This window comes from Nerophis ophidion, linkage group LG05 (assembly GCF_033978795.1).
Source record: "Nerophis ophidion isolate RoL-2023_Sa linkage group LG05, RoL_Noph_v1.0, whole genome shotgun sequence".
Taxonomy (NCBI): domain Eukaryota; kingdom Metazoa; phylum Chordata; class Actinopteri; order Syngnathiformes; family Syngnathidae; genus Nerophis; species Nerophis ophidion.
The window spans coordinates 68,935,490-68,962,248 of NC_084615.1; the positions used below are offsets into that span (position 1 = coordinate 68,935,490).

General features: G+C 37.6%; 2 protein-coding genes across 4 annotated transcripts in view; one reads left to right on the top strand and one right to left on the bottom strand.

Moving 5' to 3' along the window:
* Nucleotides 1-1,354: 1,354 nt before the first annotated feature.
* bnip1a (BCL2 interacting protein 1a) overlaps nucleotides 1,355-26,759 on the top strand; it is a 51,030-nt gene continuing 25,625 nt past the window's right edge. For 2 of the 3 annotated variants that reach the window (XR_009806947.1, XR_009806948.1), the window contains exons 1-7: nucleotides 1,389-1,494; nucleotides 1,949-2,041; nucleotides 3,197-3,288; nucleotides 3,364-3,468; nucleotides 5,925-6,043; nucleotides 6,132-6,365; nucleotides 18,575-18,925. Coding sequence is in view for 1 of the 3 variants with exons in the window: in XM_061901893.1 (XP_061757877.1) it covers nucleotides 1,414-1,494; nucleotides 1,949-2,041; nucleotides 3,197-3,288; nucleotides 3,364-3,468; nucleotides 5,925-6,043; nucleotides 6,132-6,328 (687 nt within the window). In the remaining 2 variants the exon portion in view is untranslated. Of the gene's footprint in view, nucleotides 1,495-1,948; nucleotides 2,042-3,196; nucleotides 3,289-3,363; nucleotides 3,469-5,924; nucleotides 6,044-6,131; nucleotides 6,997-18,574; nucleotides 18,926-26,759 lie in introns of those variants that run through there. The other variant, XM_061901893.1, reaches the window with a different exon arrangement.
* nkx2.5 (NK2 homeobox 5) lies at nucleotides 16,278-19,026 on the bottom strand. The gene is made up of 2 exons (XM_061901892.1): nucleotides 18,511-19,026; nucleotides 16,278-17,041 (listed from the first exon to the last, which is right to left on the bottom strand). The coding sequence occupies exons 1-2, from the start codon at nucleotides 18,848-18,850 to the stop codon at nucleotides 16,452-16,454; spliced, it is 930 nt and encodes a 309-aa protein (XP_061757876.1). The 5' UTR covers nucleotides 18,851-19,026; the 3' UTR covers nucleotides 16,278-16,451.

The following is a 26,759-nucleotide window of genomic DNA, read 5'->3' on the forward strand; positions in this document are numbered from 1 at the left end:
ACGTTGTGCGATTCAGAATCGATTGCCTTTTTTTTTTTTTATCGATTTTTATTTTATTATTTTTTTATCAATCCAACAAACCAATACACAGCAATACCATAACAATGCAATCCAATTCCAAAACCAAACCTGACCCAGCAACACTCAGAACTGCTATAAACAGAGCAATTGAGGAGACACAAACACGACACAGAACAAACCAAAAGTAGTGAAACAAAAATGAATATTATTAACAACAGTATCAATATTAGTTATAATTTCAGCATAGCAGGGATTAAAAATCCCTCACTGACATTATCATTAAACATTTATTTAAAAAACAACAACAATAGTGTCACAGTGGCTTACACTTGCATCGCATCTCATAAGCTTGACAACACACTGTGTCCAATGTTTTCACAAAGATAAATAAGTCGTGGTTTTGGTTTATTTAATGGTTAAAAAAAATTGACATTATTGCAATCAGTTGATAAAACATTGTCCTTTACAATTATTAAAGCTTTTTAAAAAAAAATATACTACTCTGCTAGCATGTCAGCAGACTGGGGTAGATCCTGCTGAAACTTATGTATTAAATGAATACAGAATCGTTTTGAATCGGAAAAATATCATTTTTGAATCGAGAATCGCGTTGAATCGAAAAAAATCGATATATAATCGAATCGCGACCCCAAGAATTGTTATTAAATGATAAAATGATAAACGGGTTGTACTTGTGTAGCGCTTTTCTACCTTCAAGGTACTCAAAGCGTTATGACACTAGTTCCACATTCGCCCATTCACACACACATTCACATACTGATGGAGGGAGCTGCCATGCAAGGCGCTAAACAGCACTCATCAGGAGCAAGGGTGAAGTGTCTTGCTCAAGGACACAACGGACGTGAAAAGGTTGGTACTAGGTGGGAATTGAACCAGGGACCCTCGGGTTGCGCACGGCCACTCTCACTGCGCCACACCGTCCCTATTGAATCAAATCGTGGGACACCCAAAGATTCGCAGCCCTAACGGTCATACTCTTGTTTGCTCGCAGCTACGATTTGAGTAATCTTGAAGAAATTTGCTCCTTCTCAACTCTGTGGTAATATTCTTTTCACAAAATACAAACAATATGTTAATTTTGAATCTAACTTGTGAAAAAAAATACCCTGATTCCTATTTTCAGCAGACCGCTCATTTTAGCAGGAAGACGCTGAACACCAGCATTTTTGTTTTCTACCTGTCAACTGTCAAGTTTAGGCTGCTCGCCGGCTCCTCATCACCACTTCAAGATGGCGGCCGAATTTCTCGCGTCACATTACCCAATGCTGTGTCTATTTATAAACTGTCTATGTGTACGATCCTCATGCTGGCAAGCGGATATAAAAGAGGTCCTTCTGACTCGCCGTACCAGGAAGTGTATACGTCTCCAACATGGCAACCCTCGACGTCCACGTCCGAATATGTGAACAAGAAATATTGAAATATGACTTAGAAGTCAAAGCGCTCATCCAGGTGCGAATGTTTATTTGGTAAGACTATTTGGGACTGCGTCAGAAGTGGTGGTATTTGCCACAGTCATGTGTTAGAAACGTCTTTTAAGCCAACATTTGTACGACAGGTGTTGACCATGTTAAGCCGAAAAACGTGACTTATTCGATACTTGTTTAATATGTTGCCAGAGGGAGTGTAATTGTCATCATGTTTCTGTTTTATTTTTGCCAAAATTCACCTATAAGATTGAATAAATAGAATATCTCCATATAATGTATTATGTCGCCAGAGGGAATGTAATTGTCATTATGTTTCTGTTTTATTTTTGCCAAAATTCACCTATTAGATTGAATAGATAGAATATCTCCATATAATGTATGAAAGTATTTTTTTAATGTATTTTTCCAAACAGCTTTTATCCTGCATGTACTGTTTTCTGTTTCCCTCACTGTCACTTTATGTCCTAACACTCCAGGATATCACCGAGTGCAAAGGTCCTCAGAGCAAGCTTACTGAACTCAACACTAACGTGAAAAAGGGTTTGCAAAATCTACGATTACTTATACAAGTAAGAAACTATATATGTTAAAGGCCTACTGAAATGAGATTTTCTTATTTAAACGGGAATAGCAGGTCCATTCTATGTGTCATACTTGATCATTTCGCGATATTGCCATATTTTTGCTGAAAGGATTTAGTAGAGAACATCTACGATAAAGTTTGCAACTTTCGGTGCTCAGAGAAATGCCCTGCCTCTACCGGAAGTCGCAGACGATGACGTCGCAAGTGTGGGGGCTCCTCACATATTCACATTGATTTTAATGGGAGCCTCCAACAAAAAGTGCTATTCGGACAGAGAAAACGACAGTTCCACCATTAATTTGAGCGAGTATGAAAGATTCGTGTTTGATTATATTGATAGCGACGGACTGGAAAAAAAAACAAAAAAAAACTTGATTGCATTGAGACGGATTCCGATCTTTTTAGACACATTTACTAGGATAATTCAGGGAAATACCTTATCTTCCTATTGTGTTGCTAGTGTTTCAGTGAGTTTAATATTACCTGATAGTCGGAAGGGTGTCTCCACGGGTGTCTTGACGCGCAGTGTCTCAGGGGAGTCGACGGCAGCTATGGACGGCACAGGCTCAGCTTTTCTCCGGTAAGAACTGACTTTTTAACCACAATTTTCTCACCGAAACCTGCTGGTTGACATGTGGTCAGGATCCATGTTGGCTTGACCGCGTTCTGATCCATAGGAAAGTTTCACCTCCAGGAATTTTAAACAAGGAATCACCGTGTGTTTGTGTGGCTAAAGGTTAAAGCTTCCCAACTCCATCTTTCTACTGTGACTTCTCCAATATTAATTGAACAAATTGCAAAAGATTCAGCAACACAGATGTCCAAAATACTGTATAATTATGCCGTTAAAGCAGACGACTTTTAGCTGTGTGTGTGTGTAGCGCTCATACTTCTTAAAAACCTGTGACGTCTTGCGTACCGTCATCATTACACGATGTTTCGAAGACAAAACTCCCAGGAAATTTAAAATTGTAATTTAGTAAACTAAAAAGGCCGTATTGGCATGTGTTGCAATGTTAATATTTCATCATTGATTTATAAACTATCAGACTGCGTGGTGGGTAGTAGTGGGTTTCAGTAGGCCTTTAAAGCTCACAAAGCTACATACACACCTTGCATATATAAAAATATTTTTTTCCAGGATTTGGAGCAGATGGCGATGGAGCAAGACAAAGAGTCTGACAAACAGGCCTTGATCCGTCAGGTAGAGGGACACAGGAAACAGATGCTGAGGTGAGTCTTTTTGTTTAATGTGTAAACTTTCAAATGATTTAGTACTGAAAAAAGGTTTGTGTGTGTTTGTGGCAGCAACCAGACCGCGTGGAGGAAGTCCAACCTGGCCAGTAAATTGTCAATCGACAATATGGAGAAGCAGGCGCTCCTTGACGGAGCTGATAGTGGCGCAAGACAGAGGTGAGGGGACAGCGTGTCCGGCTGCTTTAAGACCGTCTCTTCCGGGAGTGAGGCCGGAGTCGTGTTTCAGTTCTCCTCAAATAACAAAACCTCAATGAGAACAATCAGTTTGTTCTCATTTTTAAAACTTCAAAAATATATCCCGTTGGAATTAATGGCAGTCGTCACTTCCAGGGTCAAACAGTTACCATTAAAGAAGTGATTGCTGAAAAGGGTTGGGTGTCAAGCACCGTGCTTTTGTAACATTTAACATTCTTTCTATATGTTAAAAAAAAAGTGAAAGATTTTACAAAAAGATTTACCAATGTCAAATGATCTACTTACCCTTAAAGCTACTGTAGGTCATTGGCTCAATTTTTTTAAGCCCTAAAATATAAGAACCATTAGTTTTGGGGTGTCAAACTCATTTTAACTCATGGGCCAGACTATTAAAATCATGACATTAAAACTAAAATTTAAATACAAAATCAGATTGTTTTCTTTGTCTTACTTTGGGCAAATAGAAAAACAAATACATTCTGAAAATATTACAATAAAAATATAGAAAAAAATACTGGCAGCGGTAATGTTTAGATCCATTAAGGAAAAAGGAAGTGAATGAATATTTATAACTGAATACATTTACATATGCTTAAAATGTGTTTTCTTTTGTGTTATTTTTTTAATGAATTTAGTAGCGTTTATGAAAACCTTTTTCAAAAACACAATCTAGAATGTGAACTATAACAAAATAATACATACGTATATATTTTGTTTTCAAAACGGTCACAAAAAAGTGGGACCCCAAAAATTTACTCTGGGACCCCATTTTTTTGAGTCAATGGGGTCCCTGGAACCCCATTTTGAAAATTCTTAACGCCAACACTGATGGTACGTGCAAAACAGCAGCCGGCAAAAGTGGCCTACGGGTCGGTTTCAATACTCATCAAATATCATCCCGGGGGCCGTAGATATTTCATTCCCGCGGGCCTTGACTTTGACACATAGGCATTAATGGTTTAAAAAAACAGATTAAATAAATGTCTGTACTTTTCACAATCACAAATAAATTGAATACAAATGATAAGAAGACTGGCATTCATGGCTGTCACTTGCGGGCTTCTGTACACAACACATGCGTGCTTACGCAAAAGCAGTCCCAAAGTGTGTGCGTGTGTGCGTGTGTGCGTGTGTGCGTGTGTGCGTGTGTGTGTGTTTGGAGAGATGGAGAGACCTTACATGCTCTAATCAGCGAGAGAGGGAGAGATATGTTTGCAGCACGTTCAAATGTTGGCTCTTTCTTGGTAGCCGCATAACTGTAGCAAAAAAATCACTTGAACTTGTGAGTAAGGCATGGGCAATGTATGAAGTGGTGGAAAACGTATAGGCAAATTCAAGGGTGTGGAATTTGAGGGGATGTAGTACAGGGGCTCGAGGCTTTTGGAAAGTTCGAATAATTTTTTTTCTGTAATTTTAAATATGTATGTTGGAAAAAAAAATGTCATCAATTTTAATGTGAATTTCTTCTAATGAAATTAAAACGTCTGAATATCTACACCCCCTTACAAGAATTCAAAAGGTTTTATTGGCATGGAACACATCAAAGCTCACCTATATGCATTCACACAGCACTTTTTTAAAACAAGGAGGACGTGATAGAAAACAGATAAAAATTAGGGCTGTCAGCGTTAATGCATGTGATTAATTGAAAAAGACAAGAAAAAAAATTCCAGATTTACCATAAATGAATGAAGATTAATTACAGTGTTTGGTATGATCACCTGAAGGCAGCGCTCATTGCACAGGTGGTGATGACGTCACACACCACTGTGATGATAGAGCAATGTGCTCTGCACCCTTCAAAACAAACTCAGGTGGAACTTTAGATAAAACTGAGGTAATTTGTTAGTATTGCAGCGGCAACGTTTTTTATTGATGGCACACATAAAGTTGAAAATAGCCTCTTAAAGCCAAACAGGAGGTGCACTGATATTATAATCATAAAAACGATGTATTATAATGATATGAATTACCTACAAATGATAATTCTTCGTAAATCAGCTTATCTCTCCTTCACGCTCTGAATTAGAAGAAAACACGATAGATTTATAATAATATTTAATATTCTGGACACTTTATATTGACTTTTGGGGCGGCAACATTAGGTTTGGGTGGGATGGGGGGGTCCTTCAGAAATCTTTTGTATGAGAACCATGCCCCTTTCAAAATTACTGCATGTGCCTTGGAGGGAATTCTCATTACATTGTGCATTCTGTACTCCTTTGTAATTAGATTGGAGTTTAAGCCATATTACAATTGTTGGTTGATTCTATGGTTGTCATCACACCATACCTCCCTGCTTTCACTCGCACCCTTCCCTGGTGCTATGGCCACAGCAAAAAAAATGTCAGTCTCTATAAAGTAAATGTGCAACGGTCAAACGGACCGCCTTTTAGTAATTTCCTGATTGTGTTCAGGAAGTCAACCAAAGAGGACATGGCTGAGACGTCCAGTGACATTACAAAGAACCTGATGAGCATCAGTCGAATGATGGCCCAGCAGGTTAACCAGAGCGAGGAGACGATGACAGCATTAGGTTTGAATAATCAATTTTTTTAATACATTTCAACAAATGCTCTTGTGGCACAAGGTATTTAAGACGTGACGTCCTCATTTGGTTCTAGCTACATCATCCAGGACCATCCAAGACACCAATGACGAATTTAAGACCATGTCAGGGACCATCAAGTTGGGAAGGAAACTTATCACCAAGTACAACCGCAGGGAGCTAACTGATAAACTGCTCATCTTTCTTGCATTGGCCCTCTTCCTCGCCACTGTTCTTTACATCCTGAAGAAGAGAATATTTCCTTTCTTTTGAGGAGTGCAAGACCACCTCCACTGCTCCACTATACCAAGTGAGCCCAAATTATTTTCAACATGCTGCATGTTAACCAAAATTAAGTAATCCGTCTAAGAGTGTGATTATTTTTTTTAAAATAATGTACTTCTTTAGATGCAAAGCAAAAAGCACTGCAATAATAACAAAAAACACACATTTGTATTTTGTGATCATATATCTGTTGAAATTAGGCCCAATGTGAATTCCTGGTGTAGGATTTTCTTGCAAATATTAATTTTAAGTACTCATTAAACTTTATGTGTCCATGTGATGCCGTCAAAGATGACAGACAGCATAGAATTCCAATTGAGATCAGTCTTGCATATAACACTTAAATTTGGCAACCAATCAGACTTGTTAATCAAGTACGTGGAGAATGACACAATTAGGTATAGCAGAACATCCAAAGTCAAATACTCATTTCTCTTTTGTGATTTGGAAACAGGTTTTGGCCCTCCCCTCCCCCCAATTTTTTTTTTACTAGTAACCCCTAGGGGACAAATGCTGACTTGTTTGTCCTATCAGTACACTTTTGCTGTATTTTCGTCATGTTTTTTTTATTGTGGTACTCAATTATACATGTTTTTTCCCAAACGTTTTTTTTTTCATGTTTGATTAAAAACAATCAATGTTCCATTCTTACACTAGCAGGTATTTGACAATAACTGAAAGCCAAACAGGACATAAAGTCCTATATTTCCAGGGCATAATCACATTTTGGATTAATATATTTTGCAACTTTTTTGGCTGAAATCGCTTGACCAACTTCAGCCCTAAACAAAATGACCGAACGTAATGTGATTGTGTTTTATTATTTTAACCCTTTTGAAGGGCTTTTTGATCAAATTATGCCACATGCGTTTTTTTGTATACAATTGCATATAACATTAGTGATATAGCAAATTTAAAAGTAACATTATCTGATTGAAAGGCTTAACATGTAAAAAATAAATAAAAATAAAAATAATTTCATGTTTGATATTTCTGATTAGGGCTAAAGTTGTAATAATACATTTGAGCAAAAAAACTAGAGCGAGATACTGAAACCAGGTGCTCTGATGTTGCATCATCAGAATAGATATCGCAATAGTTTCAAAGGGTTTTGACTACTTTTTAAGTAGAAAAATGCTCCACAATTGTAATTCCTTTGACATAAAAACAATAAATAAAAGGTCAATACAAAATGTACAGTATATAGGGCCTTTAAAAAACTCAGACATTTATATTTGACTTTAAAGGCAAATCGAATTGAATGTTCCGAGAGGGTTAAGGAAAATATAATTCGGATTATTGAGTATTTAAGAAAATGTTTACATATTTATTAGAATAAATATATAACCTTATTTTTTTTCTGTGGACAAATATAAAGAGAATGTGTAAGTTGCTTGCAAAAATTTAATTATTAGTTAAGTATTTGAAAGTAATTAATTATTTACAATCTATTAATCCCACATTACTTTTGAGTTACATTTGTCGTAAAGTGCTTTATTACAAAGATGGTTACCTGCAACAAGACAACAATGCCAGAACATCTTATTTTTTGTATAGCTTTTTACATTAGAATAACAAATGAGTTGCTAACCAAAAAAAGTTGTAATTTTAATTCTGTCTGTATTCAACAACTCACCATATAAGCAAAAAACAAAACACTCATTTTCATCTGTGTCCAATGGTGGGTGCATCAGCTGTAAATAACAGTTAAAACAAGACAGCTAAGGACCTTCAATTTGATAACTAATGGTCCTTATTCTGGAGTAACAATTAACAAAAAAAGAGTAAAAAAAGTATATAAAATGATCTTATCTTTACTTCAGTTTTGCAAGAATTTAAGGTTCTGTACATTGATTAACTATTTCAAAGGCATCAAAATGTCCCGGTACTTTTAACCCATAACTATACATTTCAAACAGGGATTTGAATCTTTCAGAAAGGTTTGCACCTCCTAAAACACCTGTTAGCCTTGCTTGCAAGTTACGTGCAAGCTGTAGCCACGAGCACATATATGGCCGAGACAGAACAGCACGCATCCCTGTCTTTCTTCAGATAAGACCCGGAAAAGCAAACTATCCTGCCCGTTTTTCCCCTCTCCAATGTGGGCAAGGGTAAGGGGAGGGGGATATTTTTGGTCTGTGTGGATTTGTTATCTGACGTTGCCTTTTCAGCACCTCATAGGAGAGCGTGTCCAGAGGAGCTGCATGACCTCGCTGCCATCGCCTCACATTGCCATCATTTTAATAAGATATACTTGCATTTGATGGAGTTGACATGCGGGGGTAATAATATGCCTTAGTAACTTACACACATTGCTCATACTTCAGTAATCATTTTATTATTTTCTAAAAGGACAATGCAATAGAAATGTAACTTGGAGTAATCCGTGTACATCTTGTAAAAGTCTAAAATAACATCGTAATGTCTAAATAGCGGCATGGCAGCACAATGAGTGCACCTCTTTGTGAATATTTTCTAATAGCGTCCAAATGTCAAGGATGGATGGATGGACTGCCTTAATCCTCTTAGGCATCGAATATATCCGATGTTTACTTCAGGGTGTCGGTGGATACACCTTCCTTTGCTTGAGGATTGGGGTTCAAGAGACATACTTTGCCCCGCCATCACTTTTATTTTCCCCTGCAAGGTGGTGTGTTTGGAATCCTTATGCTGTTGCGCCATGCGGCCTGCTTTTTCAAGCAGAATGTGATACCAAGTGTTGGAATTCACGTTTCGCCTCAATGTACTGCAAATACTCCCTGCTCGCGCACCCCTAGACCATAATGGTATACTCATGCACCATGCTGCTTGAGTACAGGAAAGACAATTGTCATTGTAGTCACTTGTGTTGCAAGCCATTTACACACTAATATACAGTGGGGCAAAAAAGCATTTAGTCAGCCACCGATTGTGCAAGTTCTCCCACTTAAAATGATGACAGAGGTCTGTAATTTTCATCATAGGTACACTTCAACTGTGAGAGACAGAATGTGGAAAAAAAAAACAGGAATTCACATGTAGGAATTTTCAGGAATTTATTTGTAAATTATGGTGGAAAATAAGTATTTGGTCAACCATTCAAAGCTCTCACTGATAGGAGGTTTGGCTCAAAATCTCATGATACATGGCCCCATTCATTCTTTCCTTAACACGGATTAGTCGTCCTGTCCCCTTAGAAAAACAGCCCCAAAGCATGATGTTTCCACCCACATGCTTCACAGTAGGTGTGGTGTTCTTGGGATGCTACTCTGTATTCTTCTTCCTCCAAACACGACAAGTTGAGTTTATACCAAAATGTTCTATTTTGGTTTTATCTGACCACATGACATTCTCCCAATCCTCTGCTATATCATCTATGTATCCATTTTGGTACAAACTCAACTCATCGTGTTTGGAGGAAGAAGAATACTGAGTTGCATTCCAAGAACACCATACCTACTGTGAAGCATGGGGGTGGAAACATCATGTTTTGGGGCTGTTTTTCTGCTAAGGGACAGGACGATTATTTCTTGTTAAGGAAAGAATGAATGGGGCCATGTATCGTGAGATTTTCAGCCAAAACCTCCTTCCATCAGTGAGAGCTTTGAATAATTGACCAAATACTTATTTTCCACCATAATTTACAAATTCTTTAAAATTCCTACAATGTTTATTCCTGGATTTTTTTTTCACATTTTGTCTCTCACAGTTGAAGTGTACCTATGATGAAAATTACAGACCTCTGTCATCATTTTAAGTGGGAGAACTTGCACAATCGGTGGCTGACTAAATACTTTAATTGTCCCAGTGTAGCTGTGTTCACACATTTTCAGTGGACATTTTAACTGTACTGCAAGCTGTACACTGACTACTCTAAAGTATACAAGTATATCCGTGAGAAAGTAAACTAAAATGGTTGCTGAAATGTGAGACGTGAAATTTTGTGAGTTATAATTGTGCACGTTCCTTTTAAGTGTGTACTTTATCTTTAACATAAATGGATTTGTTTGCCTTAAGCACCTTATAGTGTCGACCGAGGATGTAAATGTATCCTAAACCGGGGGTCAGCAACCCGCGGCTCTCGAGCCGCATGTGGCACCCGCCTTAGTGGCTCATTTTTAGAAAAGGATTGAAAATGGGAACATAGTTTTTTTCTTTTAGTACGTTTTTTGTTTGAGGACAAACATGACACAAACCTTTCCAGTTGTTAGAAAGCCCACTGTTTAATATGTTTGTGTGTATGTGTCACTGATGAGAGTATTTGGTGAACATTGTTTTGTCCTACTAATTTCGGTGGTTCTTGAACTCACCATAGTGTGGTCTGTAGCAACAGTTTGTTTACATCAGTGGGCCGCAGAATACATTTTTATTCATTTAAAAAAAAAAAAAAAATTTTTTTTTTTTTTTTTTTTTTAATTAAATCAACATAATAAACACAATAGACACTTACTATTAGTGCACCAATCACAAAAACCTCCCTTTTTCGTGAGAAAAACGTCCCTTTTTCATGACAAAGAAAAAAAGGGATTTTCCCGCCCCCCCAACCCAAGGCCGCGGGACAAATTATTAAGCGTTGACCGGTCCGCGGACACAAAAAGGTTGGGGACCACTGGTTTACATGTACAATATTCTACTCCTTTGTCTAATTTTGTCCACCAAACGGTTTATGCTTTGCATAAATGCCCAAAGGTGCGCTTTGTTGATGTTAGTGACTTGTTTGAGTGCTAATCAGGCGTATTTGGTCAATGCATGGCTGAAAGCTAATCTATGCTAACATGCTATTTAGGCTAGCTGTATGTACAATTTGCATCATTATGCCTCATTTGTAGGTGTATTTGATCTCATTTAATATCCTTTACTTATGTCCTCTTTGTTTTTCATTTATATTTGCATGTCTCATGACACATTATCTTTATGTAATATTGGCTGCATTTTAAATAGTTGTTTGTGTGCCATGTCGTTCCAGACCACAGCAAACATTACCTAGCTTGCCAAAGACTGTAATAAATGTATTAAAAGCAGACAGCCTGCTGTTTCCTTTAACTTGGACACACACATCTACACCTTTGGCCATTAAAAAGCCAGGAATTTCCCGTAGTTCTCTCACATTCTGAGTAACCTCTGATTTACTAATGGCTTCTAATGCTGTAAAAATTGTGTAAAATGAATAGAAAAATTCAACATTTCTGTCAACAAAGATTTGCTTCCGCCTGCAACACATACTCATTATGATAGTAGGATAGACACTTATCTGTTGCCTTTATCATTAGACTTATATACGACTTTTAATTTTTTTTTGCGGCTCCAAAGAGATTTGTTTTTTGTACTTTTGGTCCAATATGGCTCTTTCAGCATTTTTGGTTGTCAACCCCTGTCCTAAACATATCTTAACCAAGCTACATACAGTATATTACAATACATTAGAATACACTAAAAGTATTAGCATGCTGGATAAATAAAATGTCAAAATGTTAAAAATTGTGCAAACTATTAGGCCTATTTATATATGGCAAGCAAATATGCTGATACTGCATAGGAAATACTGCAAGTAACATACTAACTTGAAAGTTGGTTTATAGTCAATGTGTACAAGATTAAAATGAGTCTAAAAGCATTTAAACCTGTGTATAGTAAAAGTACTCATGCTATGTAACGAATGGAAAAACTCGAATGTCACGGTCATTTGGCGTACACGCGTCTTGGTGCTGCGGGCGGTCATCAAACACGTTTAGTGAGTGTACATTTGTCTGACAGCCCGGTTGTAAAATATGTAAACTACTAACCACCTTTTAACCTTTTTTGAAGCACTTTGAAGGAAGTCTCATAATAGCCTCTTGAACAGTTTAACTCGACACAAACCATGTGAGAGCTTGACAGATTTTTTTGTTAGACCAACTGTTAAAATAATTAGTTTTGCTGCACACATAGCGCCACATTCTGGGCCCCCATGACTCCTAAAGGGTCCCCTAGCCCACCCTAAACCCAAGTTGCCACACACAAACACACACACACTTGGTATGTTTACCTGCTCAAACAAACTGTTGCATGAATTTGTTTGCAATTTTATAACACAAGTGTGAACGTTGTCTATCTGTGTTGGTCCTGCGATGAGGTGGAGACTTGTCCAGGGTGTACCCCGCCTACCGCCCGAATGCAACCGAGATAGGCTCCAGCACCCCCCACCACCCCGAAAGGGATAAGCGGTAAAAAATAGATGGATCTAAAAACCTTAATTAGGTTTTTGATTTTTTTAAATGGGATTAAAATATCTAGAATTTATGTACAAACCCCGTTTCCATATGAGTTGGGAAATTGTGTTAGATGTAAATACAAACGGAATACAGTGATTTGCAAATCATTTTCAACCCATATTCAATTGAATATGCTACAAAGACAACATATTTGATGTTCAAACTGATAAACGTTTTTATTTTGCAAATAATCATTAACTTTAGAATTTGATGCCAGCAACACGTGACCAATAAGTTGGGAAAGGTGGCAATGTTGAGGAATGCTCATCAAACACTTATATGGAACATCCCACAGGTGTGCAGGCTAATTGGGAACAGGTTGGTGCCATGAGTGGGTATAAAAGCAGCCTCCATGAAATGCTAAGTAATTCACAAACAAGGATGGGGTGAGGGTCACCACTTTGTAAGCAAATTGTCGAACAGTTTTAGAACAACATTTCTCAACGAGCTATTGCAAGGAATTTAGGGATTTTACCATCTACGGTCCGTACATTCATCAAAAAGTTCAGAGAATCTGGAGAAATCACTGCACGTAAGCAATGATATTACGGACTTTTGAGCCCTCAGGCGGTACTGCATCAAAAAACGACCGTGTGTAAAGGATATCACCACATGGGCTCAGGAACACTTCATAAAACCACTGTCAGTAACTACAGTTGGTCGCTACATCTGTAAGTGCAAGTTAAAGCGTTACTATGCAAAGCCAAACCCATTTATCAACAATATCCTGAAAGGCCGCCAGCTTGGCTGGGCCCGAGCTCACCTAAGATGGACTGATGAAAAGTGGAAGGGTATTCTGTGGTCTGACGAGTCCACATTTCAAATTATATTTGGAAACAGAGGACGTGGTGTCCTCCAGAACAAAGAGGAAAATAACCATTCGGATTGTTATAGGCGCAAAGTTCAAAAGTCAGCATGTGTGATGGTATGAGGGTGTATTAGTGCCCAAGACATGGGTAACTTACACATCTGTGAAGGCACCATTAATGCTGAATGGTACATACAGGTTTTGGAGCAATATATGCTGTCATCCAAGCAACGTTATCATGGACGCCTCTGCTTATTTCAGCAAGACAAGTGTTACAACAGCCTGGCTTCATAAAAAAAGAGTGCGGGTACTTTCCTGGCCCGCCTGCAGTCGAGACCTGTCTCCCATCGAAAATGTGTGGCGCATTATGAAGCGTAAAATACGACAGTGGAGACCCCGGACTGTTGAACGACTGAAGCTCTACATAAAACAAGAATGGGAAAGAATTCCACTTTCAAAGCTTCAACAATTAGTTTCCTCAGTTCCCAAACGTTTATTGAGTGTTGTTAAAAGAAAAGGTGATGTAACACAGTGGTGAACATGCCCTTTCCCAACTACTTTGGCACGTGTTGCAGCCATGAAATTCCAAGTTAATTATTATTTGCAAAAAATAAAGTTTATGAGTTTGAACATCAAATATCTTGTCTTTGTAGTGCATTCAACTGAATATGGGTTTGACGTGATTTGCAAATCATTGTATTCCGTTTATATTTACATCTAACACAATTTCCCCAACTCATATAGAAACAGGGTTTGTGGATAACTTCCCAACAAATTTAATATAAAGTGACCAAAATATAAATGTAAGTAATCATATTTTAATATGTCCAATTGAAAGTATGAACGCACCACAGTTATATTTTGTCTGTCACCTCATTCTTGTTTCAAAATGTAGGTGCTGTGTGTCAAATCTTAAAGATGAACGTATAGCTCGGTCGGTAGAGTGGCCGTGCCAGCAACTTGAGGGTTCCCGGTTTGATCCCCGCTTCCGCCATCCTCGTCCCTACCGTTGTGCCCTTGAACGAGACACTTCACCTGCTCCCAGTGGCACTGTCACGCCAAATTTCTTCCCCCCTACAAAAACCTTCCCCTCGGAAGGCATTTGGCGTGACAGCCCCTCTAATGCTTGAAGGGCCCCCATGAGGGTGGAAGGACCTTAAAGCAGCCCACACATCTGCCTGTTTTAAAAGCATTATAATTGGTTGATTGTCAATGGTGAAAAATAACGGTGAGGAAAAAATATTAGCATTCCAGCATGCTAACCTTTCAAGCTATTTTTGCTTCGCTAATTCTGCAGCTGTAACCTTTAAGAGTCATTTAACTTGGTATTATCACGCCCTCATTGGGGTCCTTCAGGTATTAGAGGGGCTGTCACGCCAAATGTCTTCCGGGGGGAAGGTTTTTGGCGTGACAGCACCCACACTGGTTTACATGTAACTTAGATGTTGGGTTTCACTATGTTTAAGTGCTTTGAGTCACTAGAGCAGGGGTCACCAACGCGGTGCCCACGGGCACCAGGTTGCCCGTGGGGACCAGATGAGTCGCCCGCTGGCCTGTTCTAAAAATAGCTTAAATAGCAGCACTTACCAGTGAGCTGCCTCTATTTTTTAAATTGTATTTATTTACTAGCAAGCTGGTCTCGCTTTGCTCGACATTTTTAATTCTAAGAGAGACAAAACTCAAATAGAATTTGAAAATCCAAGAAAATATTTTAAAGACTTGATCTTCACTTGTTTAAATAAACTCTTTTTTTTTTTTAACTTTGCTTCTTATAACTTTCAGAAAGACAATTTTAGAGAAAAAATACATAAAAAAGATTTTAGGATTTTTAAACACATATACCTTTTTACCTTTTTAAATTCCTTCCTCTTCTTTCCTGACAATTTAAATCAATGGTTAAGTATTTTTTTATTGTAAAGAATAATAAATAAAATTTAATTTAATTCTTAATTTTAGCTTCTGTTTTTTTGACGAAGAATATTTGTGAAATATTTCTTCACGCTTATTGTGATTAAAATAAAAAGATATATATTCTGGCAAATCTAGAACATCTGTAGAATCAAATTTAAATCCTATTTCAAAGTCTTTTGAATTTCTTTTAAAATTTTTGTTCTGGAAAACCCAGAAGAAATTTTGATTTCTCTTTGTTAGAAATATAGCTTGGTCCAATTTGTTATATATTCTAACAAAGTGCAGATTGGATTTTAACCTATTTAAAACATTCTAAAATTAATCTTAATCAGGAAAAATAACTAATGATGTTCCATAAATTCTTTTTTTAAATAATTTCATCAAGATTCGAATTAGCTAGTTTTTCTATTCTTTTTTTTGGTTGAATTTTGAATTTTAAAGAGTTGAAATTGAAGATAAACTATGTATCAAAATTTTATTTTAATCTTTTTGTTCCTGTTTTCTCCTCTTTTAAACCGTTCAATTAAGTGTTTTTTCATCATTTATTCTCTACAGAAAACCTTCCATAAAAGGAAAAAAATGTACGACGGAATGGCACAGAAATACCCCCTTTTTTTGTATATATACATATAGATTTATTTATTAATGGTAAATTGAGTTTCTGGCAATTTATTTAAGTGTGTATCAAACTGGTAGCCCTTCGCATTAATCAGTACCCAAGAAATTGCTCTTGGTTTCAAAAAGGTTGGTGATCCCTGCATTAGAGAAAAGTGCTATATAAATATAATTCACTTCACTTTGATGAAGTTATGACGTCTGTGTTAAGTGTTCCAAAGTCTGTTGCAAAGGTGGAAGGAACCTTTTTGTATTTTTAAAGCAAACTCATTATCGTTCAACAATTATTTAATCTTATATAACTTTTTTTTAATAATTGACAGAATTTTTTTTTTTTTTTTTACAAAAGCCAACATCCCACTTTTACGCCCTTTGGTAACATATTTTGACAATTTGCATTTATAAAAGTATATGTGCTCTTTATTTATGTATTTTTTTGTTTACTCTCATATCACAAAACTCATTATAAGGACATTTGCGCAAAACACTATATCAAAATCGTTAAATATTGAAGACCAAAATAACTGCATGCATGCTGTGAAGGTGCCTACCAAGTCCTAATTCCATGTAGTGAGGCCCCGCTGTTGCTGGAAGGGAAGCTGGGCTGCACGTTGTTTAAATCCCCCACGCCAAAGTTCATGTAATTTCCGTTATTGGACGTCGTCGTGGGGTAATTGCAGGCGTAGTTTGCGCTGCAGGCCGTGTTTGTGTAGCCGTTGAAGGGCGGGTAGTTGTTATAAGTGAAGTGGTTGACGTGAGCCATGCAGTAGGACGGGTTGCAGGTGCTGGTGTCGGCCGCCATGCAGGGCTTGCCGTCCCGCACCAGCACCGGCACGGACACCCTCCTGGGCGGGGGCAGGGACACCATCTCCAGGCTCTGGTCCTGCCTCTGGCGCTTGCACTTGTACCTTCTGTTCTGGAACCAGATCTTCACCTGGGTGGGGGTGAGTTTGAGGAGCCCGGCCAGGTGGTCTCTCTCCGGGGCGGACAGGTAGCGCTGCTGCTTGAAGCGGCGCTCCAGCTCGTACACCTGCGCCTGGGAGAAGAGGATCCGCGGCTTCCGGCGTCTTCGGGCCTTCGGTCGGTTCGGGTCGTCCGGCTTCTGGCCTTCTGCTGGCGGACCCAGATGACTCAGTTCTTCCGGAAAAGACAAAATAGGTCAAACATTTCCGATATATATCATAATATTTTGTTTATGTTTTTTCCACTTATTTTGCGTAATTGCTTAGGATAGGAAATATTATGTCGTTGCAGTGCAGATTTTACCTACAGTAAAAAAAAAAAAAAAATTTAACTTGATAATTAAGAACAGTAAAAATTAGTAGTAATAATATAATAATAACACTAAATGATTACACTTGTCACATATATGTAATTTGTTTGATTTTCTTATTTTTTTGTATGGGACCTTTTGTTAAACTAAACAATTGCAATTAATAGCTTTTTTTTTTTAAATTGTAAGGTACGAAAGTACATATCACAACTCTGTTTAACTTGTTCCAATCGGGTATATATATATATATATATATATATATATATATATATATATATATATACACATACAACACAGACACAATAGATTTTTAAAACTTAAACAGATTTAACTGAGATTGTTTTAATTAAACATTAAAAAAAATTTGTGTACAACAGATAATTTATATAATATATACACACAATAGATTTTTAAACAAACACATATTTGACTAAGATTTTCTTATTAAACATTAAAAACATTTTAATGTTTATTTATATATATCCATCCATCCATTTTCTACCGCTTATTCCCTTTGGGCTGTATATATATATATATATATATATATATATATATATATATATATATATATATATATATATATATATATATATACATGTGTATATATATATATGCACACACATATATACACGTATGTATGTATGTATATATATATACATATATACATACATACATACGTATATATATATGTACAATAGATTGATTTTTAAACCTTAAACACATATTTAACTGAGATTATTTTTTTAAACATTAAAAACATTATCTGTAAAACAGATACTTTATATATATATAATATATATATATATATATATATATATATATATATATATATCCTTAATACACTTCCCACTAAAATGTATTGAATCATTCTACTGTAATTTTTAGCCGTGGATAATAAAAGTATACTTAAGTATGTAGTATATAATGAGACAATAGTTTCGATATATGTGTAAATATGAGCTTCTTTTTTTTTTGTAGCTCTTTTCAGATGTCTGAAACAAATCATGTTTCACAAAAAAAAGTGTTGTTCAAAATGAACCGCAATTTTAAAATCCCGCACTTCAGCCTCCACATATATAGATAAAGGAATACGTGTACAAAATTTAAATAATGCAGACGTTACAAAGAATGCTGTTTTTATTTAAAATGTATTTACATGTTTTTTTGTATTTATTTAAATATTTTATGCTATACTGTCTGTGAATGAGATAAATAATTTTACCCACGCAAAATAATCAATAGTAATAGGAGCCTTATGCGGAACACATTTGAATACATTTTTAACATTTTTTTTTTTTTTTACTAACTACTGCAGGTTAACTGTTCAACTCACCTTTTGCGTGTTTCTCCTCCAACATGTGCGACCCTTCCTCCTTCACCGGGTCCATCTCCGTCAGCGCTTTGCCGTAAACCGCAGTTGCGAAGCCCCCGCATTTGGGCCCCTGGCGGAGGTCCTCGTCGAACAGCGGCATGAGCGACGGCGCGTCCCGCAGAGGTTCCTGCTTGAGGCGGGCCGGCGCGCAGCAGGACGCATGAGTGCAGGACGCATGAGTGCAGCATGAGTCCATGCGGGAAGACTGCAAGTCCAGGGAGGACAAGAGGTCGTGGCTGTTCTCCAGGTTTAATATGTCCTTCACGGAGAAGGGAGTGGACGTGCTGGGGCTTGGAAACATGCTCAACAACTGTTAAACTGTCACCTGCAGCTCACGACAAGGACTTCTTCTCCTTCCTGGTAATGTTTACTAGATGTAAGTATTACACGCTGCTGGTCCTCTGTGAGGTCTTCACTCATTTCCAACCTCTCTCTCTCTCTCCCCCTCTGTCCCCTGCAATGACGCCTGCGTGGGGGGGGGGGGGCATGAAGGGGCCAGTGGGACCCTCACTCTGTGGTCCCTCTGGTGTACTTTACACTCACATGACTGACACACGTTGGGCTGCTGCAACTAAACCCATTCACTGCAGGCCGCAGCATTGGGAACATCTGCACCATCATCCTTCTGCCTGTGCAAAATGACAAATAGATATTTCTATAGTGTGGCTGTAGTTTGCATACATGCAGATTATGATATCATAGCCCAAGTTTGCATTTAACAGCAGTTAACACTGGAATGTGCACATGCGCAGTTAGTTAACAGTATAGATTTAGAGCAGGGGTCACCAACGCGGTGCCCGCGGGCACCAGGTATCCCGTAAGGACCAGATGAGTCGCCCGCTGGCCTGTTCTAAAAATAGCTCAAATAGCAGCACTTACCAGTGAGCTGCCTCTATTTTTTGAATTGGATTTATTTACTAGCAAGCTGGTCTCGCTTAGCTCGACATTTTTAATTCTAAGAGAGACAAAACTCAAATAGAATTTGAAAATCCGAGAAAATATTTTAAAGACTTGGTCTTCACTTGTTTAAATAAATTCATTTATTTTTTTACTTTGCTTTTTATAACATTCAGAAAGACAATTTTAGAGAAAAAATACAACCTTAAAAATGATTTTAGGATTTTTAAACACATATACCTTTTTACCTTTTAAATTCCTTCTTTACTTACTTTGCTTCTTATAACTTTCAGAAAGACAATTTTAGAGAAAAAATACAACCTTAAAAATGATTTTAGGATTTTTAAACACATATACCTTTTTACCTTTTAAATTGCTTCCTCTTCTTCCCCGACAATTTAAATCAATGGTTAAGTATTTTTTATTTATTTATTGTAAAGAATAATAAATACATTTTAATTTAATTCTTCATTTTAGCTTGTTTTTTCGACGAAGAATATTTGTGAAATATTTCTTCAAAAATTATTATGATTAAAATTCAAAAAAATTATTCTGGCAAATCTAGAAAATCTGTAGAATCAAATTTAAATCTTGTTTCAAAGTATTTTAAAATTTATTTTAACATTTTTGTTCTGGAAAATCTAGAAGAAATAATGATTTGTCTTTGTTAGAAATATAGCTTGGTCCAATTTGTCATATATTATAACAAAGTGCAGATTGGATTTTAACCTATTTAAAACATGTCATCAAAATTTTAAAATTAATCTTAATCAGGAAAAATTACTAATGATGTTCCATAAACTATTTTTTACATTTTTTCAAAAAGATTCGAATTAGCCAGTTTTGCTCTTCTTTTTTCGGTTTAATTTTGAATTTTAAAAAGTCGAAATTAAAGATAAACTATGTTTCAAAATTAAATTTTCATTTTTTTCTTGTTTTCTCCTCTTTTAAACCGTTCAATTAAGTGTTTTTTTCATGACTTATTCTCTACAAAAAAACTTCCGTAAAAAGGAACAAAATGTACGACGGAATAACAGACAAAAATACTTTTTTTTTTTTTTTTTTTTGATATATAGATGTGTTTATTAAAGGTAAATTGAGCAAAGTGGCTATTTCTGGCAATTTTTTTAAGTGTGTATCAAACTGGTAGCCCTTCGCATTAATCAGTACCCAAGAAGTAGCTCTTGCTTTCAAAAAGGTTGGTGACCCCTGACTTAGACAAACCTTGTTGATCCACAAGGGAAATTGTTCCACACAGTAGCTCAGTTTCAAAGAATGGAAAGGGTAATGCAGGTATTAAGTAGACTAAAAATGTACCTTAGTAGCAATATCAAATATAACATATATGTAATATTTACTTATTATATATACAGTATATGATAAATACTCATGGGTCGGAGTTGGGAGAGTGGCTGTGCCAGCAATCTAAGGGTTGCCAGTTCAATACCCACATTCTACCATCCTAGTCACGCACGTTGTGTCCTTCAGCAAGACACTTCACCATTGCTCCTGATTGGTCCTGGTTAGCGCCGTGCATGGCAGCTCCCACCATCAGTGTGTGTGTGTGTGTGTGTGTGTGTGTGTGTGTGTGTGTGTGTGTGTGTGTGTGTGTGTGTGTGTGTGTGTGTGTGTGTGTGTGTGTGTGTGTGTGTGTGAAGTGAATTATATTTATATAGCTCTTTTTCCTCAAGTGACTCAAAGCGCTTTACATAGTGAGACCCAATATCTAAGTTACAATTAAACAAGTGTGGGTGGCACTGGGAGCAGGTGGGTAAAGTGTCTTGCCCAAGGACACAACGGCATTGACTAGGAAGGTGGAAGCGGGGCTCGAACCTGCAACCCTCAAGTTGCTGACACGGCCGCTCTACCAACCAAGCTATACCGCCCCTCTGTGTGTGCGTGCGTGCGTGCGTGCGTGTGTGTGTGTGTGTGTGTGTGTGTGTGTGTGTGTGTGTGTTTGAGAGAGAATGTGGAAATAGTGTCAAAGCGCTTTGATTTCTTAAAAAAAAAGAGGTAGAAAGGCGCTACCAGTACAAACGTAACACAGTGGTGAACATGCCCTTTCCCAACTACTTTGGCACGTGTTGCAGCCATGAAATTCTAAGTTAATTATTATTTGCAAAAGAAACAAACAAAGTTTATGAGTTTGAACATCAAATATTTTGTCCTTGTAGCGCATTGCATTGAATATGGGTTGAAAAGGATTTGCAAATCATTGTATTCCGTTTATATTTACATCTAACACAATTTCCCAACTCATATGGAAACGGGGTTTGTACAATCAATCCATCCATCCATTTATTATCGCCTTTCCCGTTTGGGGTAATGGGGGGCGCCGGAGCCTATCTCAGCTGCACTTGGGTGGAAGGCAGTGTACACCCTGGACAAGTCGCCACCTCATTGCAGGGCCAACACAGATAGACAGACAACATTCACACTCACATTCACACACTAGGGCCAATTTAGTGTTGCCAATCAACCTATCCCCAGGTGCATGTCTTTGGAAGTGGGAGGAAGCCGGAGTACCCGGAGGGAACCCACGCAGTCACGGGGAGAACATGCAAACCCCACAGAGAAAGATCCCGAGCCCAGGATTGAACCCAGGACGACTCAGGACCTTCGTATTGTGAGGCACATGCACTAACCCCTCTTCCACCGTGGTGCCAAGTACAACCCATTTACCATTTTTATTATATATTTATATAATACATACCAGTGTTTTTCAACCTTTTCTGAGCCAAGGCACATTTTTTACATTGAAAAATCCGGAGGCACAACGCGGGCAGAAAACATAAAAAAAATTCAACTCAGCAGCTATTATTGACAATAAAAAGTCGTTTTCGCAATTGCTGGAGATGAATTCAAACCATAACCAAGCATGCATCACTATAGCTCTTGTCTCAAAGTGTGCATGTCACGACCTGTCACATCACACTGTGGATTATTTGGTGTTTTTTGGTGTTTTCCTGTGTGTGGTGTTTTATTTCTTGTCTTGCGCCCCTATGTTGGTGTTGATTGTCATGTATGGATGTACTTTGTGGACGCCATCTGCTCCACACACTGTAAGTCTTTGCTGTCATCCAGCATTCTGTTTTTGTTTACTTTGCAGCCAGTTCAGTTTTAGTTTTGTTTTGCATAGCAACCCTTAAGCTCCAATGCCTTTTCTCAGCAGCACTTACTTTTTGTTTATTTTCGGTTTAAGCATTAGACACCTTTTTACCTGCACGCTGCCTCCCGCATATTGTGATCGCGACAAACCGTGCTCCCGACATCTACAAAGCAATTAGCTACCTGCTGATATGCCGATGTTTAGAAAGCACAGACACTCAACAATGGCACATTATTTGCGGATTATAATTACAGATTTGCATAAAATATTTTTAACCAATTAGGTGAAATTACATAATTTCCCACGGCACACCAGACTGTATCTTACGATACAATGTTTGAGACACTTGTGTTTTAGGGCTATATAAATAAACATTGATTGATTGATTACAATCAGATAATATAAGCTTGATTTATTTATTTTATATAAATAGAAGGATTGATTTATTAAAAAACAAACATCTGTTGGGAACCTATGATTATTATACTTTAGGCTATAGTTAATTAATTATTAAAGTACTCACCTGGGGCCGCACGGGCAGGGCCCAGGAATGACACCAGACCGGTAAAGTGCAGTTCAAATGCATTACAATCAGATAATATAAACAATCAATCAAACTTTATCTACAAAGCACTTTTCATACATTAAAGAAATGCAACGCAAAGTGCTTTACAAAGTTAAAAACAGTATCCCGGTGAGCCATATCCCCCGTTATCACAAATGTACGCATACCAAACACACACACAGAGACAACATACACACATATGCAACTAAATGGAGAAAAGATTGCATGGCTGAGTACAGAGGAGACATGTGAGTAATCACTATCACAGGAGTCATATGCACCAGGAGGTTACTAATTTGCATGTTAATAATAATAATAATAATGGATTGTATTTGTAAAAAGCACTTTACATTGAGCAAACATCTTCAAAGTGCTACAGTGTATTATTAATAATAATAATAATAAAAAATAAAAATAAAAACTAAACCATCCTAATTGCTAGAACTAGTATGCATATATCTATAAAAAGCCTTTTTTAAGAAGAAGGGTTTTTAAACCGTTTTTAAAAGCATTCACCGTCTGTGGTCCCCTCAGGGGAGTTCCGCAGACTGGCAGCGGCGAAGCAGAAAGCAACTAATTAATGGTGGATATGTGTTCCCCATACTAAAATCTTACCGTAATATTTTATATTGCTACTATGGTACATTTTTGGTCAACTTAATACCTGTATCAGCCTTTTCCATCCTTTGAAACTGAGCTACTGTGTGGGAAAATTGCTCTTGTGGATCAACAAAGTTAGTCGAAGTCTAAAGTTACAGTGGCCATACATGTTAAAGGCCTACTGAAACCCACTACTACCCACCACGCAGTCTGATAGTTTATATATCAATGATGAAATATTAACATTGCAACACATGCCAATGCAGCCTTTTTAGTTTACTAAATTGCAATTTCAAATTTCCTGCGAAGTGTCCTGTTGAAAACGCCGCGGTATGATGACGCGTATGATGACGTCACCGGTTGTAGCGGGCATTTTTTTACAGCCCGATCCAAGCTACAAGTAGTCTGCTTTAATCGCATAATTACACAGTATTCTGGACATCTGTGTTGCTGAATCTTTTGCAATTGGTTAAATTAATAATGGAGAAGTCAAAGAAGAATGATGTAGGTGGGAAGTGGTAAATTGCTGCTGCCTTTAGCAACACAAACACAGCCGGTGTTTCTTTGTGTAAAATTCCCTGAGGTGAAGCTTTACTATGGAACAGAGCGGTTAAGCGAACATGGTTCCCGACCACATGTCAACCGGCAGGTTTCGGTGAGAAAATTGTGCTAATAAGTCGGCTCTTACCGTAGACATGAGCGGAGCTTGCGTCCTCCTGCAGCTGCGGACTATTACCTCCTCCCACCGGAAACACTGGCGGTCGCCACACCCCTCCGACTTTCAGGTACCATATAATCTCACTAAAACACTAGTAACACAATAAGAAGATAAGGGATTTTCCAGAATTATCCTAGTAAATGTGTCTGATGACATCTGAATCGCTCTCACTGCTTTCGCCTTTTTTTTTTGTAGTCCTTCACTCTCACTATCCTCATCCACAAATCATTCATCCCCGCTCAAATTAATAGGGAAATTGTTGCTTTCTCGGTCCGAATCGCTCTAGCTGCTGGTGGCTATGATTACAAACAATGTGAAGATGTGAGGAGCTCTACAACCAGTGACATCACATGCACATCGTCTGCTACTTCCGGTAAAGGCAAGGCTTTTTTATTAGCGACCAAAAGTTGAAAACATAATCGTGGATGTTCTCTACTAAATCCTTTCAGCAAAAATATGGCAATATCGCAAAATGATCAAGTACGACACACAGAATGGACCTGCTATCCCCGTTTAAATAAGAAAATCTCATTTCAGTAGGCCTTTAACCTTCGTCTTCGACCCGTTTTAGTTCTTAAATGCATAAAAGAACCACATAAATTTATTTTTATGCATGAAGGCTTTTTGACTTTGTCAGGAACCTCTATTTCAACAAAATAAAACCTGTTTTTTTTGTTTCACTAAATTATAAGATGCTCTGGTTGAAATTATGACCTTGGTGTTGTTAGGGTCGGTTTCGACCCAGTTATAAAAATAAGACTATAAAGCACTAAGTAGAGCCAAAACTGAACACACTGACGGCCAGCTCCTCTCCAAATCATGTGAGCTTTAGTGGATTCTCATTTTACCTTGTTATCCTGTACAAAAACAAACAAAATGTATGTGGCTCTTTGATGCATTTAAAAACTGAAATGTCCAGACATTTGAGGTCAATTCAGTATAGAGTTGTTACTACGTTAAAATTATTAAAATGAAAAAATAAATAAAACACATTTATTTAAGAGATGTGTTCCAATACCCCTCAGTAATGGTCAGGTAACACAACAACCTTTTGTTTTAATTTATACGATTCTTTTGAGGTTCGTTTTACCATTTTTTTCAAATGAAATCGAGGGGTATACTGACAAAAAAAAAGGCCCAATGGCCCACACCAAAAATATTAAAACCAATATTTTCATGGATAAGGAAACCTAACAAGGTACCCAAGAGATGAGAAACAAATTGGATGATAGATAATTGTTTTTAGTGTATTTTACAGCTGATTTAAGACATGGGTCAAAACCGACCCGTTAACATACGAGATGGTAACAGAAAGCTAACAAAAGAGGAAGGTTAAATTAAATGTACTTGTCAAATAAAACCACTGCCTTGTTTTTAATGAATGTTTAGGCCTACTGCGCTACTGCATTGGTCATTATGTTGCCAAGTGTCTTCTGAGGTGGTCCTTGGTGACAATAAGTCGCATCATGGCACCCACAGTGTTGTGTCCAGCGGGTTGTTTAAAAACTCCTCAGCCGTGGCTCCGTTTCGTGCGTGTCTTGCACACTTTGGCTGTCAGCCTGTCGCTCATCAAGGACGCGGAAACGGAGCAGACAAAAAGGTTTTTCGAGCGAGGAACCTGAAACCAGGAGCGACACACTCTGCTGTCTGCCCCCGACACATTCTGGAGCCACTGTCGCCCTTATCTGGACGTGATAACAGACGACAACAAACCTGCGCGCACACGCACGAGCACGCGCACACGCCCACGCACAAGACAACAACCCACCCGACCGGTTATCCCACAAAAGTGCTAGAGCAGGGGTCACCAACACGGTGCCCGCGGGCACCAGGTAGCCCGTAAGGACCAGATGAGTCGCCCGCTGGCCTGTTCTAAAAATAGCTCAAATAGCAGCACTTACCAGTGAGCTGCCTCTATTTTTTAAATTGTATTTATTTACTAGCAAGCTGGTCTCGCTCCGCTCGACATTTTTAATTCTAAGAGAGACAAAACTCAAATAGAATTTGAAAATCCAAGAAAATAATTTAAAGACTTGGTCTTCACTTGTTTAAATAAATTCATTTTTTTTTTACGTTGCTTCTTATAACTTTCAGAAAGACAATTTTTGAGAAAAAATAGAACCTTAAAAATGATTTTAGGATTTTTAAACACATATACCTTTTTACCTTTTAAATTCCTTCCTCTTCTTTCCTGACAATTTAAATTAATGGTTAAGTTGTTGGGTTTTTTGTGTAAAAAATAACAGATACATTTTAATGTAATTTTTTATTTTAGCTTCTGTTTTTTCGACAAAGAATATTTGTGAAATATTTCTTCAAAC

Bases quoted from the DNA above. Each gene is read 5' to 3' on its own strand.
- nkx2.5 (XM_061901892.1), bottom strand. From the start codon at position 18,850: ATGTTTCCAAGCCCCAGCACGTCCACTCCCTTCTCCGTGAAGGACATA. The intron at 17,042-18,510 runs GTGAGTTGAACA...CTTTTCCGGAAG, and splicing joins GGAGGAGAAACACGCAAAAG to AACTGAGTCATCTGGGTCCG.